This window comes from Panthera pardus, unplaced genomic scaffold (assembly GCF_024362965.1).
Source record: "Panthera pardus isolate Hobbes unplaced genomic scaffold, ASM2436296v1 HiC_scaffold_12, whole genome shotgun sequence".
Classification (NCBI taxonomy): domain Eukaryota; kingdom Metazoa; phylum Chordata; class Mammalia; order Carnivora; family Felidae; genus Panthera; species Panthera pardus.
In genome coordinates this window covers 25,997,061-26,015,816 of record NW_026526677.1, presented here as the reverse complement: position 1 = coordinate 26,015,816, position 18,756 = coordinate 25,997,061, and the positions used below count along the sequence as shown (strand labels likewise).

The window sequence follows — 18,756 nt, the reverse complement described above, 5'->3', positions numbered from 1 at the left end:
CATTTAAGTGGTAGTTTTTACTGTAAAGTTGTTCATAGTGTTTTCTTGTTATTTTTTTAACTACAGCATCTAGAATGATAACCTATCTTTCATTATTGATAACTTGTGATTTTTCTTTTTTTTTATTGAGCAGTCTAATTGCTATTTTATTAATTTGGTTAGTGTTAAAGAACTTTTTGATTTGCTAATTTTATTCTTTCCTATTTTGTTTATATCTGTTTTTATTTCCTTTTTTTCTGCTTAGTTTGAGTTTACGTATTCTTTTTTCTAGCTTTATGAATCATTGATTTTACTACCTTTTAAAGTCAGTTTTCAGACCTGTACATTTCTCTCTAAGCACTGCTTTAGTTGAATCCTAAACTTTGGCTGTGTTCTATTTTCAGTATCATTCAGTTTGAAATATTTTTCATTTACCATGTGATATCTTTTCTTTACTCACTGATTATTTATAAGTGTCTTGTTTAGTTTCCAAATACTAGGGATTTTCCTACATGTCATACTGTTATTCATTCCTAACTTTTTCCATTGTGATGATCAGAGAACATGTTCTGAATGATTTCAAGTTTTTAAGATTTATTGAGACGTATTTTGTGGCCCAGCATATGGTCTATCTTGGTAAATACATATGTGCACCTGTTTTGTAGTTTGTGGTTGTAGTGTTCTATTAAATATCAATTAGTGTTCAAATAATTTATGTTTTTACTGATTTTTGTGTCCAGTTCTATCAACTGCTGAGAAGGGTTAAATTTCTAAGGATGATTAAGGAATTATTTATTTCTCTTTTTAACTCTATCAATTTCTTTAGATATTTTGGAAGTCTCTTCAAGCAAATACATGCTTATGATTGTTATGTCTTTCTGATGAACTGACCCTTTAATCATTATAAAAAGTCCCTCTTTTTCTCTGACAATACTCTTTGTATTCATGTGTATTTTATCTAACATTAGTAGAGCTGATCCAGTCTTCTACTTACTGTTATACATGGTATGTTTCTATCCATTTGTTTTTGGTCTATCTTTTGTTAAAAGTGTGTTTCTCTTAGGCAGCGTATGGCTGGGTCTTACTTATTCTTTCATCTTCCGGATAATCTCTGCCTTTTAATTGAAGTATGCAGCCCATTAACATTTAATGTTATTACTAACCTGGTTAAATTTAGGTCAGCCATGATTTGTTTTCTGTTTATCCCTTTATTTCTATTCCTCTTGTCTTTTCCTGTCTTCTTTTGGATTTTTGAATTCACTGTTAATTGAATTCCATTTTAATATATTTTTTGGGCTTTTAGCTCTGTTACTTTATTCTTATTTTGTAGTGGTTTCAGTGGGGATTATAACATATATTGTGATATACGTAATGTATGTTATATATATGTATAGATCCTTACATTTTCTGTCTACTTATAATTAATATAGTACCACTTCTTATAAAATGTAAATACCTTGAAACTATATAGGCCAATTCTCTTTTTATGTCCTTTATGTTATAGTTGTCATATGTAAAAAATCTACATTATAAACACTACAAGGCAGTTATAATTTTATATCAAACAGTCACATGCTTCTAAAGAAGTTAAGGAAAACAGGGGTTCCTCGGTGGCGCAATCGGTTGGGTGCCCAGCACTTGATTTCAGCTCAGGTCATGATTCCGGGATTATGGGATCAAGCCCCACGTTGGATTCTGCTCTGAGCCTGGAGCCTGCTTGGGATTCTGTCTCACTCTCCCTTTGCCCCTCTCCCCGACTTACACGTTCTCTCTTTCCCAAAATAAATAAAATTCTTTTTTTAAGTTAAGGACAATAAAATGATAATTTTGTATCTGTATATATCTAGTTTTTAAGCAGGTTTGTGATAATAGTTGTGTAACTGTGAATTTAAAATTATTGAATATACACTTAAAACAGGTAATTTTATGGTATGATAAATTATACCTCAATGAAGCTGTTAAAAACAAAAATTGTAAATATTCTACCTGCTCAAGTGCCATTTGCCTTTGATTTATGAAGATTATTTAAAAACCCGTCCATTAACACAGTGTGCCTGTTTTAAGAAATCTTCAGTAGGATCAATTTGATTAGGCCAAGTAGAATCACAGAGCTTCTGGTTGAGGAAGTCCAGAGATGACAAGGTTTTTTAGTGACATTTCTTTTTAAAAATGCATTTCTAGTAAATCTTTTTGGGTCCTCTTATAGAATATAGGGTACGGGAGGAATTTCAGTACCACTCCCATAGGTCTAATGGGAGGTGCTCTTTCCCCTCTTCAAATAACTAACTAAATAAAGTTGTTTCCTTCTTAATCACTATAGAATATTAAAAACTTATAGACAGAGCAGAAAGTAAATGCACTAAATTGGTAGTTATCATTGGGCATTTTTTTCCTTTTTTTCTTCTTTTTTTGGTATATGTTTTTTCCCCCAGCTTTATTGAGATAAATAGACATATATGTAAGTTTCAGTTGTACGAGTGTCATGATTTAATACATACATATATTGCAAAATGGTTGTTACCACAATAAAGTTGGTTAACCTATTCATCCCCTCATGCTCTTTTTTCTTAACATTATATATTAAATTTCCTCATATTATTAGAAATTCTTCATAAGCATAATGTTTGAATCTCAATGATACAAACTTTACTTAATCTTAGGTTACTTCTGACTTCTGACTACCATTTATTACATTACAGGGCATAAGTCATAAGTAATTACTGAGTCAAAAGTATGGGCATTTTTTAGGCTTTTGTACCTATTTGTAAACTGTCCATAGAACAGTTACATCAGTGTAGATTTTCATCATCAGTTTTGACAGTCTCTCGTTTTTTGCCTGAATTTTATCAACTTCTTTGCCAAAGTCAAGTACTTTTCAAGTATTTTTATTTGCATGTCGTGAGTACTTCCATCTCTTGTCTAGTTGGGAGAGAAGAGTACTGAGCAACGTGAGATAATTTTAGAAAAAGTTCCAATGAGCAAATAATTAAAAGTGATACGTGCATACCCTAAACATTTATTTTAAACTTGAAATACATATCTGTATATTTCTTTGATTTTCAATCAGGTTCTTTTCTTTAAGAACATGGGTTTGCCACGTGGAGTGGAGCATCATGTTCCTGGCATAAACCACATCCGTACTGCACTGTTTATAAGGCCCAATTTCAGGATGACATTTGAAGCAAACTGAATGTAGAACCCTAGACTTGTATATTTTATTTTTTCTAATATTCTGCATGTGTCTCACCTACACCAGAGTTGACAGCAGTTTTTAAGTAACTCCTCTTCATTCAACTTAGTTTTCATGGAAGCAGCAGTACCCTCCTTCATTCACTTTTTGCTATTTAGTAAGATGTGCTGTCCTAATTACAAGTTCAGCTGACATAAACAGGCTTAGCAACAAACTTGCTTGATGCTTGGTGAACATACATTTCCTCTGGTGGAAGGAGAAACAAGAGGTCGTAGGTACTAGAAAGTAGCTGACCAGCCAAGAACATACAGGATATTTGATGGAGGGATTGGAAAGCACTGCTTAATCTAACAGGTCATTTAAAGAGAAGCTGTTGTTTTGCAGGCTTTCACTTCTAATACTCTCTGACACCAAAATTCACTCGCAATGGGGGTAGAAATTAATCTTAATTCCTACTTACATCTTGCCTTCCCTCCTTCCCATTCTTGAATAATTATTAACACGCATTGTGCTGTGTTAGATGCAACGAATAAAGAGATTAACAACACACAGTTTCTGTTCTCAAGGAGTTAAAATCCAAAGAGGGAGCTACTGTATGGTACTGTCACTGTTGGTTTTCTGCTAGAACCAGCCCAGAAGTATGAGCCATAAAAATGTGGAGGACAGAGTAGGATTACCTCGCTCAATCTGTCAGTGAGGGAAAATTTCCAAGTGAGGCTTGATCTGACAGGATGGATAGGAATTAGGCTTTCATAATAGGAGGGACTAGCATGCACACTCTTACAAGGAAGATTTGCAAACTTCTGGATGTCTGCTGACCTATTCAGAATTGCCCTGTGTGTGTGTGTGTGTTTGTTCTTTCCTTATTCATTCCTTCAACAGTTGAAACGCTCACCCTAGTCTTTCTCTATGCTTTGTGAGCGTGATTATTGCTTCTGAAAAGCCACATATCTATAAGCAGAAATGAATGAATGTAAAAGCACTGTCTTATGCCCCATCTTCTCTGTCCTTTCCCACTCTCCCTAGAGACGTTATTAATCAATTCAGGGAAAGTACAATAATGGGCACCATTTGTCGAACACTTGTAATGTACCAGACACTTACTCAGTGTTCTACATGTTTTCTCATTTATTTTAACCCGTATTGCCACCCTGTGAGGTAAGAATTAGGATCCCTATGTGTAGAGCAGGGAACTGAACCTTGGGGAGTTAAGGCAAATTGCCAAAAGCTTCACTGTTGGAATTGACGGACCCGAATTTGAGACCATGTTTCTCTAAGTCAGAAACCCCATCTCTTAACTGCTGCGCCAAGATACAGGGTTGTGAGGAGGACTGACTCTAAATCATGGGAGAGAGTTTGGCTACTCTTTTCCAAAAGATTCTCCTAGACAATTACTTTGAACATCCAAAGATAATTGAAAAATTGTATTGAGGTTTAATTAAGTCATTGATAGTTATGTAACTCATATTCAATTTAAATTCTATGAAGTTTTTTCTTACTAGATTATAGTTCCCATAAGACCTGCTAGTCGATCAAAATGCAAAGAAAGCTTCCAACACCCCTATGCCCTCCTTCCACCGCTCGCCCCACTTGTCTCGTTAGAGTGTGGATGATTAGTGCCCTGACTAAGACTGCAAGTCCTTAGCAGTCTGCTAAAAATGCCCTCCTTCTCCAATCTCCAGTGTATCATCTGAATTAAATCACCTTTCTGGCTACAACTGTCCTTTTAGGCTTGTGCCCTGGCAGTCCCCCTTGACCTCAGTTGCACTCGCAGCCCTCCAGCCCCACACCACCGCCACCTCCCCTGCCTGGAACACACACAAACACGTCCCCGTTCTCTACTTTCATTAAACTCGAAATTCCTTAAAAATACTTTTTTTTTTTTTTTTTTTTTTAAATCGCTATGCCTTTGCTCTTACTAGTCTGGTGCCCTTCCCACTCACCTTCTGTTGTCAACTTGGGAAAATCCTGCTTATCCTTCAAGGGCCAATATAAATGTCACCTTCTCTGTGAAGCCCTCCCTTCCCCCTTCCCCAGAAGAGGCAGTGTTTGTCACTTCCCTTCTGACTCTTAAAGCAGTCTGTCTATTTTCTTTGGTAGAGCCCTCGACACAGTTCATTTTCTGTCTCTTTTTTGTCTGTTTCCCCTGCTCCTGAATGGGAGCTCCTAGGTTAGATCATCATTTATCTTTCACCCTCAGTGCCCACATGTAGTAGTTTCTTAATGATCATACTGAATCATTACTGATATTGATACTAACCTTTATTAAGTGCATCCTATATCTTAGGCACTGTGCTTGATGTTTATACATAAATATTTCCCTGTTTAATCCTCATACTCCTTGTATACTGTATTATGCCTTGTTTTACAAAGTAGGAAACTGAAGTTAAGTGAGGCAAAATAACTTGACCAGGGTGACACAAGTGGATGGAGTAAAGATTTGAGAGTGTCTGACTCCAGAGTTCATTCCTTTATACCGACAGAAACAGTCAATCTGATACATTCCCTGGGGACTTACCAACAACTAGGAGATAGATTCTCTATTGAGACCAACCCTGAATGGCTAAAGAGAAGCATGTAAAATACCCTATAACCAAAAGGATGAATGAGGTCCCTTGGAAAAGGCTTGAGAGTCATTTGAAAAATTTTGTTTATTCGCAAGAAGAGGCTCAAAGGACTCTGTTCTGATCACTGGTAAAGTTAGGTTCAGAAAATCCAGTACCCGGACAAATAACCCTCACACACTGTTTTTGCAGACAGGGATGAGAAAAAGAGAAAAGCCGGTGTTGGGCTGAAGGATGTTGTGGATCATCAAATGCCAGAGCTACCCTTTTACAAAGGAGAAGACCAAAGGTCCAGATTCATTAATTAACTTGCCCAAGGGCACATAGCTAATAAATAACAGAGCTGGGCCTAGAATCCCCATTTTTTGAGTCCCAGTTCAGTGCCCTTTCTACCATAGTGTGCTCTATATTAGAGTTGCTATGTTCATGTTTGGAGAAAAAATGCTGGACCAAGGCAGAAATGAGTCTTTGAAGGAAACAGCTTGATGCCTTTGGAGCTGGTCAGCTTTTGCCTAAGACCTGCTGCTATTTTTGGGCTCTCAGTTTGCTCAGAACTAAATACTGCCAGCCATACAAATAAAAAGGCAAGGCTATTAGTTAGGCCTCCTAGGTCTGTGCATTCACTTATCTGCTTGCAAGGGCAAATTATCAGTTCATCTCTGCTGGGCAGTTCGAGCATAGGATTATATTAGCCCTTGTCTTAGCCCTTGGACATCTACTGGGTATGTCTCTGTTAAAATAAATGCACAAGCCATGCTTCTGCGTTGCCAGAGGAGAGGGAAAAGAAGGAAAATAAATCTGTCTCTACCAATGCCGATTTCTAATGCTGTTTCTTTCTGTTTCTTTCAGGGTGACGAGGAAGGACCCAGGTAAGATCACATTATTGCTGCTTGTCTGTTCTCAGAAATGAAGTAGAGTGACATTTGTGGCCTTTTAATGCCCCATGAAATATGGACAGCCAAAGAACAGCACAGAAAAGGGCTCCACATCTTAAGCCGGGGCTTTGAAGATCTTATTTTGTACGGCTCCCATCTCCCTCCCCATCTGCCTGTAACCTTCAGATAAAGGTAGACTTTAAAGTATGTAATGACAGTAACTTCAGAATACCTTGTTAAGAAGAGTAGGCACTATATTTGAATGGTAATTAGGCTCTCAGGTGGACTGCCTAGATAAACTTTTGAATTGTTCTTTCTTGATTGGAATTGGATTGCTTTTTTTTTTTTTTTAATGGGCTCTGGATCCAATATTCTTTATTTTTGATCTATAACATCTTTGTGTCTGACTACAGACACCTATACCATGAATCCTATGATATTATGGAACTTCGTTTAGGAAAAAAAAAAATCCTTTCTGCTTCTATATCATCACATGAGATTAGAAAGCGTGTTTCATGATTGCCTCAGCCTTGCAGTAAATCTGGAATTTGGTTTACTTACCTCTGCTGTCCTGCTGCTCAGATGGTGAGAACGGGCTCTCGGAAATGCTGCAGCTTGGCCATCAACACAATCAGGGGGCTTCTGTGCAAAGTAAAATACAACGTCCAGATGGGTCCCCTGTGTCACATAGGATCAACAAGGACTGTTAAGGCTAGAGATACCAGGAAGTTCATTTAGGCCACTGCTATTCAAGCTTTAGTTTTAGAAGAAGTGCCCTTGTTTTCAAATGAGCTTTTAAGTAGAATCCCAATGTACAAACCTAGGGTTCCTCAGAACTCAGTTTGAAAATCACTTATCTAGTTCAAATTTCTCATTGAAAGAAGCTAAATGACTTGTCCAAGGTACCTTACTGGAATCAGCGTCTGGTCCCTCCTTGGTTTCATTTATAAACAAACAAAGTTTCTTCTTCTTTCTTTTTCTGTCCCCATATCCTGAGCCTCTTCCTCGGTGCCATGTTACCGCACATCTTGTCTCTCCTAATGCTTTGGAACTGTGCTTCTCAGCGTAGATCTAGCTCCTTGTCTACTGTGGCTAAAGCCACAGGCGCCCTGGCTTTAAAACTGCAGAGCCTCAGGAAATTTCTTCAAACTCCTCTTCCCAGTTGTTCTCAGGAACAGACTTCTTCTGTGTTGTGGTTCACTTATTTCCTCCCTCCCTCCTTGCTTCCCTCTTTCCCTCCCTCTCTTTAAAAAAAAAAATATTTTTTTTTAATGTTTATTCACTTTTTGAGAGACAGAGTAGGAGCAGGGCAGGGGCAGAGAGAGAGAGAGAGAGAGAGGGAGACACAGAATCCTAAGCAGGCTCCAGGCTTTGTGCTGACAGTCGAGAGCCCAACGCGGGGCTTAAACTCACAAACCATGAGATTGTGACCTGAGCCGAAGTCAGATACTTAACCAACTGAGCCACCCAGGCGCCACCCCCCACCTTTCTTTTCTTATGACCTACTATGTGTCAGGCACCATGCTACATACTGGGTATACACTAATAACTAAGACAGACATGGTTCCTATCTTTGTGGGAGAAACAAGTGTATAATCGGGCCCCTACACTGTGGGTGAAGTGCTATGATTAAGGGAAGTTTAGGCTGCTTTAGGAAAGCTCCTAAGTCGGTGTTGGAGGATAAGGGAAGGCTTTCCAGAAAAGGTTATATATGAACAGAGCTTATCTAAAAGATGAGAAGGCAGGCAAAGGAGGAGGAGGGGGTAGGGTTGTTCTAGGGAGAGAGAACAACTTGTGGGAAAGCTCTAGATAAGAGAAGTGTGGAGCAAAGAAAGCTGAATCCAGATCATTTAGGGCCTTAGAGGCCACCTATGGTATTTGAGCACTAGCTTGCCAGCAGTGAGAAAGCATTAAAGAATTGTAAATGGGAATTGACCCCGATAGATTTGCATTTTGGAAGTCCCCCCTGCATGCCTGAACTGGAAGTGGATTAACACCAGAGCCTGGGAGCCTAAATGCACATCTTCTCTAGTTATTGACCGGGTTTTTACCATTTTGCATAGACCTTCGGTTTCAACAGACTCTAAATTGTCTCCTTGGCACTCCATGTCTCCTCCTCTCAAGACTAGCTCTAGCTCCTGAAAATCTGGGCCGAGGACAGCCCTGAACTTTCTTCGTCCCCAGAAAGAACGTTCAGACAAGACCAAATAATGAAAACACCTTAACAGAGGTAATGTGGCTTGGAGGAGCCTGATTAGGATGAACACACTCGTCTTGTCTTTATGGGTACATGTCAGAGGCACGTTGAGTAGAAGAATACAGGGACCTTATGAAGAGATTACCTCACTTCCAAGATACTATTTAGTGTAAGATACTGGTTGTAGAGTTTAATTGCAGATACCCTCGTGTCATTTTGACAAGACAGTCGTGAAGCATAGTTTCTTTACGAGCAGCCACGAAGTCAAGCTGTCTCCCTAAGCGAGGCTGTCATGGATGTTAGCAGGGATTCTTTTGGACCGGGACTCGACAGAACCCTCTTGTGGTACGATGAGCACTTGAAGAACATGTTCTGATTTGGCAGAAAGAGAAAAGAGGAGTCAAATTTTCTTCTTAAACTTTAAATTTATACTCGTTGGTTCCATTCAGTTTGTGTTGAACTACCATTTGGCTCAGTTAATTCCAATTAACACTTCAGGGCGGATTGCCTTTGATCTGAAATTTCTCTCATTTATGATATACACTTCACCATCCCAATAAACCAAACCGAGTTTTGTTCCAAAGGCTCCTGTGTTGCTGACAGTATTAAATGAGAGTTTGATGTGTGAGGGAGACAGAAAGGAAGTGCGGGTCTGCCTGCACAGGGGATGGAAGAGGAATGAATCGGCAGTCTCTGCATCCAGGTCTCTTGGATGGTTATACCTGTGTCTCCTTTGCTGGCATTCTTTCCGTACAGCCGCTTCCCCACTGTCTGCACGGAAGTCCAGCCTCTCTCCACAGTGGCGGGAACAAAGGAGATTTCCTGTCCTGTTGAAACGTCTCTGTCTGTAACAGAACTGTGTGTGTCCCCTCTCACCTGGGGTCTCCCTGCCTTCTTCCTCCTTTCCCTCTGACTCCCCAAGCCATTTGACATGACATGTCTCAGTATTGTACTTTTGGTCCTGTCTGTTCCTTGCCCTGAATTTTATTGTGTAGTTGTCCTACCAATCAATAACAGTAATAATCATAGCTGTCACTTACTGAAGGTTTACTACGTATGGTGTTTTTATATATATCCTCATTTAATCCTCATGTAAAGCCTATGATGTGGTTATTATCTCACTTGTAAAATGAGGAAATTAATGCTCAGAAGGATGAACTTGCCCTAGATCACAGAGCTAGTAAGTGGCAGAGCTAGGATTTGAATCCAGTCTGGCTTCAGGGTTCATACCCTCCACCACCATTTGGACTATCTGCCCTCATCAGCCAGCGCACTGCTTTTCCTCCCCGAAAGCTGTGAGAGCCCGGAGGCTTCACGCCTACTCCTCGGGGGATCACCTTGCTCTTGTTCCTCTGACCTGGGAGGTCTTGACTTGCTTTGACACTGAATTGCTGGGGCCTCTGTTTTCTGCAAGCTGCCTCTCCCCTCCTTAGCCTCTGTCATCCTAAAAGGATATTTCTTCGCTTACCCGCACACAGTGCCCTTTCAGGGTCAGCAGCAAACGGGGCCCTTTCAGACTCCCTGGGGAGCAGGCGGCCAGGCCTTCCTTTGACCCGCTCCCCCCACCCCGCCCCCGCAGAATCGGCCGCATGTTGCCCCTGCATCTGGTGGTCTACTCCTCAAATCCACGTGATGGCTACATAGATGGTGAGGGTCCTTGGAGGGCGTGGAGGAACAAAAGTCCTCATGTGTACAACATGGATATTACCCATCGTGGAGTCATCTTTTAAGAGGGTGTCTTTGAAGCCCAGAGTGATTTTTTTTTTTTCCAAGCAAAAAAAGCAATTTACACTTTTGGCAGCAATTTTCTGTCTTCTCTGTGCTATTACGGGAGATCTTGTGTTCACTCCCTCACAGATCGGCTCCTCAGCGCCTGCTGGAGCCCGCTGAGAAGTGATATATATTCCAGGAGAGGGGGTGGCAATAGATGCTGCTGCCTTAAAGCTGTTTTGTAGTGGGAGGAAGTCAGAGAGGGAAGGACCCCGAAACTCTTGTGCTCGGAGGAAAAAGGAGCAAGATCAATATGAAATCTTGATTTATTATTGAGATGTTCTGTGATTTTTTTCTTTTTTTCTTTTTTTTTTAACATAGAGGAAAATGGCTTTTTAATAGTAACAACCATATTTGGGACTTCTGTAGAATATTTCATCTTCAGAGCTGGCTCTTATTCAGGCAAAAAGCTCCCGCTGAGATCAGTGTGAATCTGACCCGTGCCGATTCTGTGATCAAACAGGCAGCGAGTTCTGAAGAAGTAGGAGCTCAAGGAGAGTCAGCAGACCTGCCTTCTATTCTTGGTCTGCCTGAGACTGACTGCGTGACCTTGGGCTAGTCATTCAACCTCGTTGCCTCTGTGTAGTCTGTTTTTATTTCTCTGTAAACACTAGCCTTTCTTCCCCCTGCTCTCCACCCAGTTTTTTGGGGTTGTGGTTGTGTGAAGAAATACAGTCTTATATTACATATGGAGTGGAAAGAATCTGCTTCTTAGAGATTCTGTAATTTAGTAGATTCTTAAAAAAATCTTCTGAATTTTGTTTCTTTAAAAATCTTCTTGGGGCTGTATACAAGGTACTCTTCCCCACCCCCAAAATAATAACCGTATGTTCTTAGACATGACATCTCTCCTCCTGACAACTTAGTTTGTAGAGATAAAAGAGAACTAAATCAGCGATACACGTAGGTTTCTTTTGTCCTCTGATTGCAAATTCATGACTTGGTTTTGCACTGTCTTCATTTCAGAAGACCTAGCTCGAAGCCAAAGAAAATGGCTCAGATGCTTGTGACATGGGATGGAGTGATCAGGGCTGCTTATTATACAGAAGTGGGGTCCCAGCATCTAAGCTGGCCTCCTGTACAGAGAATCTCTTAACTGTCGCATTTCCCTGTCACAGAACCTGGGTTGACTTTGCTTTCCCCTGCTGATGTGGATCGTTTATCCCCTACTCTCCCAGGTGAGGGATGGAGTTCTGCTGTGCATTATGCTGCCTCTCAGTAATAGAAGCTAACGTAATTGATTTTCAGATATTTACCCATGATAGTCACTTTATCTTATTTTATGCATATTGGTATACAACCAGAGGATGCAGGCACAGCTGGAAAATTCAGCCAGGGTGCCTCTGGTTTACCTCCATCGGCCTCACACTAGAAATGCCGGCCAGGAGCAGCTGCCTGCCTTTTTGGGCTGTGCATATTGCTAGCAACAGCAAGAGCCCCAGTGGGAAGGGGCCCGGGTGTCCCTTTGCATACTGTGGTTTTACTGGGAACATTTACGTATGTTACCTCATTTATTTCTCATATCAGTCCTCATAGGTGGCTAATCCATTATCCAGAGCTGCAGAGAGGTGATACCTACGTGAGGTGACACAGCTGAAAAACGGTAGAACTGGTGTTCAGACTCCAGTAGTCTGACTCGAACATGTGACTCTTAACCACTGCACCGTCACAGTGCTCGGTAAGAAGTATGTTGGATGTAGAGTAGGGTACAGCCAACGCAGAGCAGAGAGTCAGAAAAGATAACATTTGTGCTGGACTTCGAAGAATGGGTATGGGTAGGCTTTTCCAGGTGGGGAGGGTAGAAAGGCCATCCAAGCAGAGGGACCAGCATGTCTCAAGGCTCGGAGGAAAAACGCATGTGCTGTGTGAGGAATGGTGAGCCACTGCATGACCGGACTGTGGCGGGAGGTGGGCCTAACAGATGGGTGGGTTCGCCCTGCAGAGGGTCTTGTGCGCTATGCTGGGATGCCAGAAGGTTGTACTATCGCTTTGTCCTTACTATAGAAGAAGTGGACAGACTTCTAAATCTTGCGGGTCTCTTCCTGTAGTTGTATCTCATGATTTGTTATGGGTAAATTGTTTGCTCTCTTGTGCCTCAGTTTCCCCATCAAAATAACACATCCTGTTATACTTAAAGACAAGTTTGCCGTGAAGCATTGAAAGTGTGTTCTTTTGGGTTTCTTTTTTTAGATGGAAGAACAAGCAGCTGAGCTAAAGTAGCTGAAGAGGGAAATTGTTTGATTTGTGTCTTATAACCCTATTTTGACATCTCCTGCCTTCCTCAAACTGAGAATCGGGTTTGGAAAGTAGTTATCTAGTTCCAAATTAATAGAGAAAAGGAGTACTAAAGCCCCGACATTTTCCAAATAGATTTAGGACTAAAGATATTTTTTAAAACCTTGTCAAAGAATTAAATCGATGTCACATTTGTCCCTGAGTTAGATCCGGTGCTGAAGAGTCTGGCTGGAGCCTACTTCTCTTCTTCCTTGTTTGTCTTCATAGCCATTTTGGACCAGCAATTAAACATAATTCGTTTGAGGAAGTCACAAAACTCCAGTCTGTGTTTTAAGAATAACTAAATTGGATGTCATTGCCTGTGCCCCCCTCCTGGGGCAGCCATTGTAAAATTGTCGTTAGTGGTGTCTTTTTCATTTTAGAAGAAACCTGCCAAGCTCTAGCATCTTCTCACTTGCTCCCAGTGAGAGGCATATAAGAGGTCAATAATTCCATTTTCCCAACAGCTTCCAAGGATCTTTCCTTTTTTTGTAGCTCCGTGTGCCTGAACTGCATTCACCTCTTTACCCAGAAACCCGCAGCATCCATGACAGATGCTGGGAGCAGAAGCTGGTGTGTTTTTGTGATTTGGTTTGTTTTTGTTTTCTTTTCTCCTTCAAAGATGATGTGAAGTTAAGAGTTAATAAGCGTAGGTCTCTTTAAACCCAGGGAGGTAGCTTCAGGACAGTAAGAGGTGGCTGAAGGCCAAGATGAAACTTGGGTACCCTAAATGGTGAGGTCTTTGCCAAGGACCAGTGTTCATGTATGTGCCTGTTTGGACCTAGGACCTAACTATGAGCGTGTGTATGTTCATAAAAGAAATACTTCCTTAGCCACAAGCAGGGGTTTCGGGGAAGAAAAGCACCTTCTTATATAAATGTCTCATTCCCCCCACTGCTTCGCACCGCTGCCGATTGTTCCCCGTAGGTTGTGGTGTGGTTGTAAAGTGGAAAAGCATTTGTTTCCTTGGTGAGTACACGTCTCCTTCCCCTCTGGCTCCATCAGTTCTATTTAAAGGAAAGTGAGGTGGAGCATGAGGAACACAGCCCAGAGCAGGAGGGGATGTGAGAACTTCGGCGAAGGTGGGAGAGAAGCATCTCTCAGCTGCCCCCTGGCTGCTAGACGCGTCTCGGTGGAGATGCAGTGGGGTGCTGTGTGGTCTCCCACACCTGAACAGGTGCTTCCACCTGAGGACCAGTGAGAGCCGCCCAGGCGGCCGGCTTTGCCTTCCACGCTTGTCCAGGACTCACAGTTCTTCGGCAGCAGGGGCGCTGCCTGCTTATGTGCCGAACGTTAAACAGGAGCCGGATCTGCATAGCGTACTCAGACATTGAACACAGCTCTGTGAGGTAGAGTTATTCCATTCTTTTTGCAGAGGAGGAAACTGATATTCCAAGAAGTTACATGATTAAGCCATGGTCACACCGTCAGAAAGTGAGTCCATCGGGACTGGAACCCAGATCTGTCAGGCTTAGAATTCTGTGCTTTCAACCACTGCGCCGTACTGCCTTTCTAAGGTGATGCAGGATTCGTATCTTCCAATGTCTTGGCTGGGAATAAGTGACAAGGCGGCAGGGATTTGGCATTTTTATCAGAAAAACTTTTCATTTTCTTTGTTGAATGGCAACAAGCAGTTTGCCTGAGATGGAAGTTGAAGCAGAGCTTGCCAGGAAACTGCCTGAGGGGGAACGAACCAGAACTTCTCTCCCCAGACAGGTAAACATGAGTTTACTCCCTGGCTTTTGTGGAGCCAGCAACTGCCATCGCCTTTTCTGAAAGAGCCACTGTTCACCCAGTGGCAGGTGCAGGCCAACTGTTGTCATGGCAACGGCAGGAGAGGCGAGCAAGTTTAATTCCAGAACTGATAATTAACTCGGGGGTGGGGAGGGGGGTAAGGAGAGGAATGGGGGGATAATTGTTTCAGGAGGGAAAACTTAGCAATTACCAGCAAGCTGCATAGATGAAAAGGCCAGACACAGATGCCCCTGGAATTCAGTGCCTATCCCCTCTGGTTAGGAAGTTTTGATAACTCGTCCCCAGCCAACCAAGACACTTTAAGGAACCAGATGAGGAAAGAAGAACGTTACATAGGCTGGGAAGAGAAATTCAGGGGGTCAGGTGAATGACTACCCTAAATGACGGCGGCCGTCTAGAAGCAATCCAGAAATGCCATCTGAACTCTGCGGGAAGAATTCGTGCTTGGAGAGAAAGCAGGGCCCATAAAGCACACCTGTTTTGAGTTTGTACTTCTATGTATGGAATGAGGGACAGCGGCTTCATAGAGAGTAAAAGGAAGACTTGTAGAGACAAGAGACAACAAGAGACTTGTTGAGGTGCTTGATCATTGTGGCTGTTAGTCTGTAAACCCTCAGAGATTGTAACATTGAAAGTAAGCTAAGCATTCCACATGGATTATCCATCTCATTTAATCCTTATAGCCGCCTAGCGTGAAGGTGTTTGTTATTCTCCTAAAAGAATTTGAATATTCAGTACCTTGCCCAAGGTCACAGAGCTAGTAAGTCACTGTGCTGAATCCTATTGTCCTATTGATTTGTATTTATAAAATAAAACCTATATTACTCTATAGGGAAGAATCAGACTTAAGTAGATATGAACACTTTACGGTAAAAAGGAAAATACTTTTTTTTAGTGGAGGTAAGGTGAGCTACAAAATAAAAATTACTGAATGAGAAATATTGGAGAATGTCCTGTCATGCTTCTGAGATCTGTCACACTCCTAGCTCACAGATCTCACAGATTAACCCTGTGTCTCCAGTTCTGATCGGGGAATAAGTGTGAGTCATGGTTCCTTCCTAACTTGTTATATATTTTTTAAGATTATTTTTTTGCAGATGTGGAGCTCGAACTCATGACCCCAAGATCAAGAGTCACATGCTCTTCTTTAGGGGTGCCTGGGTGGCTCAGTTGGTTAAGTGTCCGACTTCGGCTCAGGTCACGATCTCACAGTTTGTGGGTTCGAGCCCTGCATCGGGCTCTGTGCTGACAGCTCAGAGCCTGGAGCCTGCTTCGGATTTTGTGTTTCCCTCTCTCTCTGCCTCTCTCCTGCTCATACTCTGTCTCTCTCTCTCAAAAATAAACAAACATAAAAAAATTTTTTAAAAAAGTCGCATGCTCTTCTGACTGAGCCAGCCAGGCACCCCACTGATGTATTTTTTTTGAGAGAGAGAGTGAGAAAGACTGGGCACACACAGGTGGGGGAGGGGCAGAGGCAGAGGGAGAGATTGAGAATCTGAAGCAGCTTCCACACCCAGTGCAGAGCTGACGCAGGGCTTGATCTCACAACTTTGAGATCATGACCTGAGCTGAAATCAAAAGTCGGATGCTTAACCAACTGAGCCACCCAGATAGATGCCCACCTAATGATGTATTTTAGTCAAACTTCCTTGGTTTATGTATTTTTCATTGGGAAAAAATGTCATACTGTATAGCAAGACTTTCCTGTATTCTGTGAGTGTGTGTGTGTGGGAGAGAGAGAGAGGTGTGTGTGTGTGTGTGTGTGTGTGTGTGAGAGAGAGAGAGAGAGAGAGAGATGGGGGTGGGTGGAGAGGGAGAAAGGACCAGGGAGAGAAAAATTTTGCTTTAAAATGATGAGTCTCAGGGGCACCTGGCTGGCTTAGTCAGTAGAGCATGAAACTCTTATCTCAGGGTCATGAGTTTGAGCCCCACATTGGGTGTAGAGATTACTTATGAGACAACAACTAAAGTGATGAGTCTCAGTGGAAAGAGAAACCTAGCATTTATCCAGCAGTATCTTTAGAGCACCTACTTGCTTCCAGGTGTTGTCTTTGGTGCTAGGAGTGTAGTTGCCAACAAAACATTCAAGGTTCATGTCCTCAATGAGGTTATATCCTAGACTCTCAAGTAAGGATTGTGAAATGAAAGTGGTGTATAATTTAAAAACACATTTTAAATAAATCCATTAGACTCTCTCCTAAAACCAATTATAGGAAGTCAAACTTGTCCAGTCCTTCTGACTGGGAGGAAAATATGCAGAAAATAGAATAAAAGTGAAGTATATGTTGATAATCACCACTTAAAACTATGAGCTTCCCCTCGATTTTCCAGAAGTTTGACAAACTCTCCTAAGTTGATGTTGCCTTTGTAAGTGAAACAATTAATATCAAAATTTGGGAGTTCGACTGACACAATAATTATGCTGGAAAATGTAATTTTGCCTGCATAATAGAGGTGGGATTATTTCAAGAAGATCTCATTAATGTGCTGCTCATCAACAAAGAGCAGTGTAACCTTTCTCTTATTAGATTAGTACAGGGTCATGATGCAAAAGGCTGTGGGAACAATTCTCAGTCTTTTGTTCTAAGAAAATAAATTAAGCACTGTCTAGAAGTCTAGATATGGAAATTGAAATCATTGAAGACAGAAAAACAGTGTGGCCACTCATACTGAAATCAACATAACCTTCTTTCCTTTCTGTGAGTTTTATTCCTTTACCCATTTGTTGAGCAGATTTTACCAAGTGTCTGCTATGACCTAGGCAGTGCTAGATGTTGGAGCTGTCGTAGAAGTCAAAATCAAAACCAGCCCTTGTTTACGTACAGTGGTCGGTCTCTCCTCCGCATTTCAGGGGCGTACATCTGCTCTGTCTGCTCATCTCTCTGCAAGCGTAAAGAATCGGCAGCCTACTAAAAAACTGCATGTCATGTGCAATTGTAAATGGAAATCCCCCAGTGCAAGGCTTCCCAGATATAGTGGACTGAACGCTAATTTGAATTGTTGACTTACTCTTCTAAGGTAGAGTTCCACGTCCAGTAAGTGTGGAACGTGCTACCCGTTTATCTCGGAGCTCCACAAGTACCGTGCATGGTATGATGGAGTTCGAGCAGCCTTGTGATAATGAGACCTGCCTCCTTGTTTAACCAAACGTTCCCAAACTAATTGATTATAAGGCTCTTTTAACTCCTATCACATAAATATCCCCCAGAACAGTGTTCCTCACCTGGAGGAATGCAGCTCAGTCTCCACTAGACGATGAGACCGGATGCTGACAATTGGCCACTCAAAGAGGGCAGGAGACCTAAGGCGATATATTAGGAGTGTACATCTCTCAGGCTGAAATCTCCCCCTCATTGTACTTCATGTCAAATAACTGGGATTTCTGAACTGCTTTCACTGATGTGATTTATTTCCGGTACAATTGGAAATGTAGTTATCAGGGGTACAAATAATTGAAGCTGATATACATTCTTGGGAAAAAGAAACCTAGGAAGGGCCACTGGGATTTTTTTTTTTAATTGACATGAAAAAAGATAAAACCTGGATTTCCATAATTCCGTTAAAAATAAGACATCCATCATAACTAATTTTTTTTTGTTCTTTTCATCTTAATGTATTTCCTTTCACTTTTTAACAACAAAAAAGTTGTGATACCGGTGCATACCAAGCACCCAGCACCTTGCCTAGAACAGAGTAGACCCTTAAATGTTGGTTGAGTGAAGGAATGAATGAATGAGACAATGATAAGGGACATTACTAAACACAGAATAATCCACAACAAGGTTATTTTTGTTTGTTTGTTTGTTTTTTTGCTTTAAGTCAGTGTATAAAGTGGGCCCGCCCTTTTATCACATGATGGTGCCTCTTATATCCAGTAGCAGTCATGTGCTTATCATAGTTTAGGAGCAACTAAGAAAATAACATATATAAAAGTGTTTTGCAAACTGTTAAGTGCTTCACCCAGGGAATAGGTGTATTTTGTATTTTACCAATGATTATGGAAGTGCTCAGCATTCTGTCTCAGAAATTTCCCTGATATAACCAAGCACTGATGCCAGATGGATTATACATCAGGATCGCAGCGTTTTGACTTAAAGGCCTAAGAGACGTTGGCAACGGGACTCAGATGTCAAGCCTTCGGGAGAACCTCTG

At 41.5% G+C, this 18,756-nt stretch overlaps 1 protein-coding gene across 3 annotated transcripts in view; it reads left to right on the top strand.

Moving 5' to 3' along the window:
- Positions 1–18,756, top strand: part of TRIM44 (tripartite motif containing 44) — a 110,153-nt gene that overhangs the window by 50,310 nt on the left and 41,087 nt on the right. For all 3 annotated transcript variants that reach the window (XR_008421160.1, XR_002086062.2, XM_019470117.2), the window contains exon 4: positions 6,583–6,602. Coding sequence is in view for 1 of the 3 variants with exons in the window: in XM_019470117.2 (XP_019325662.1) it covers positions 6,583–6,602 (20 nt within the window). In the remaining 2 variants the exon portion in view is untranslated. The remainder of the gene's footprint in view (positions 1–6,582; positions 6,603–18,756) is intronic.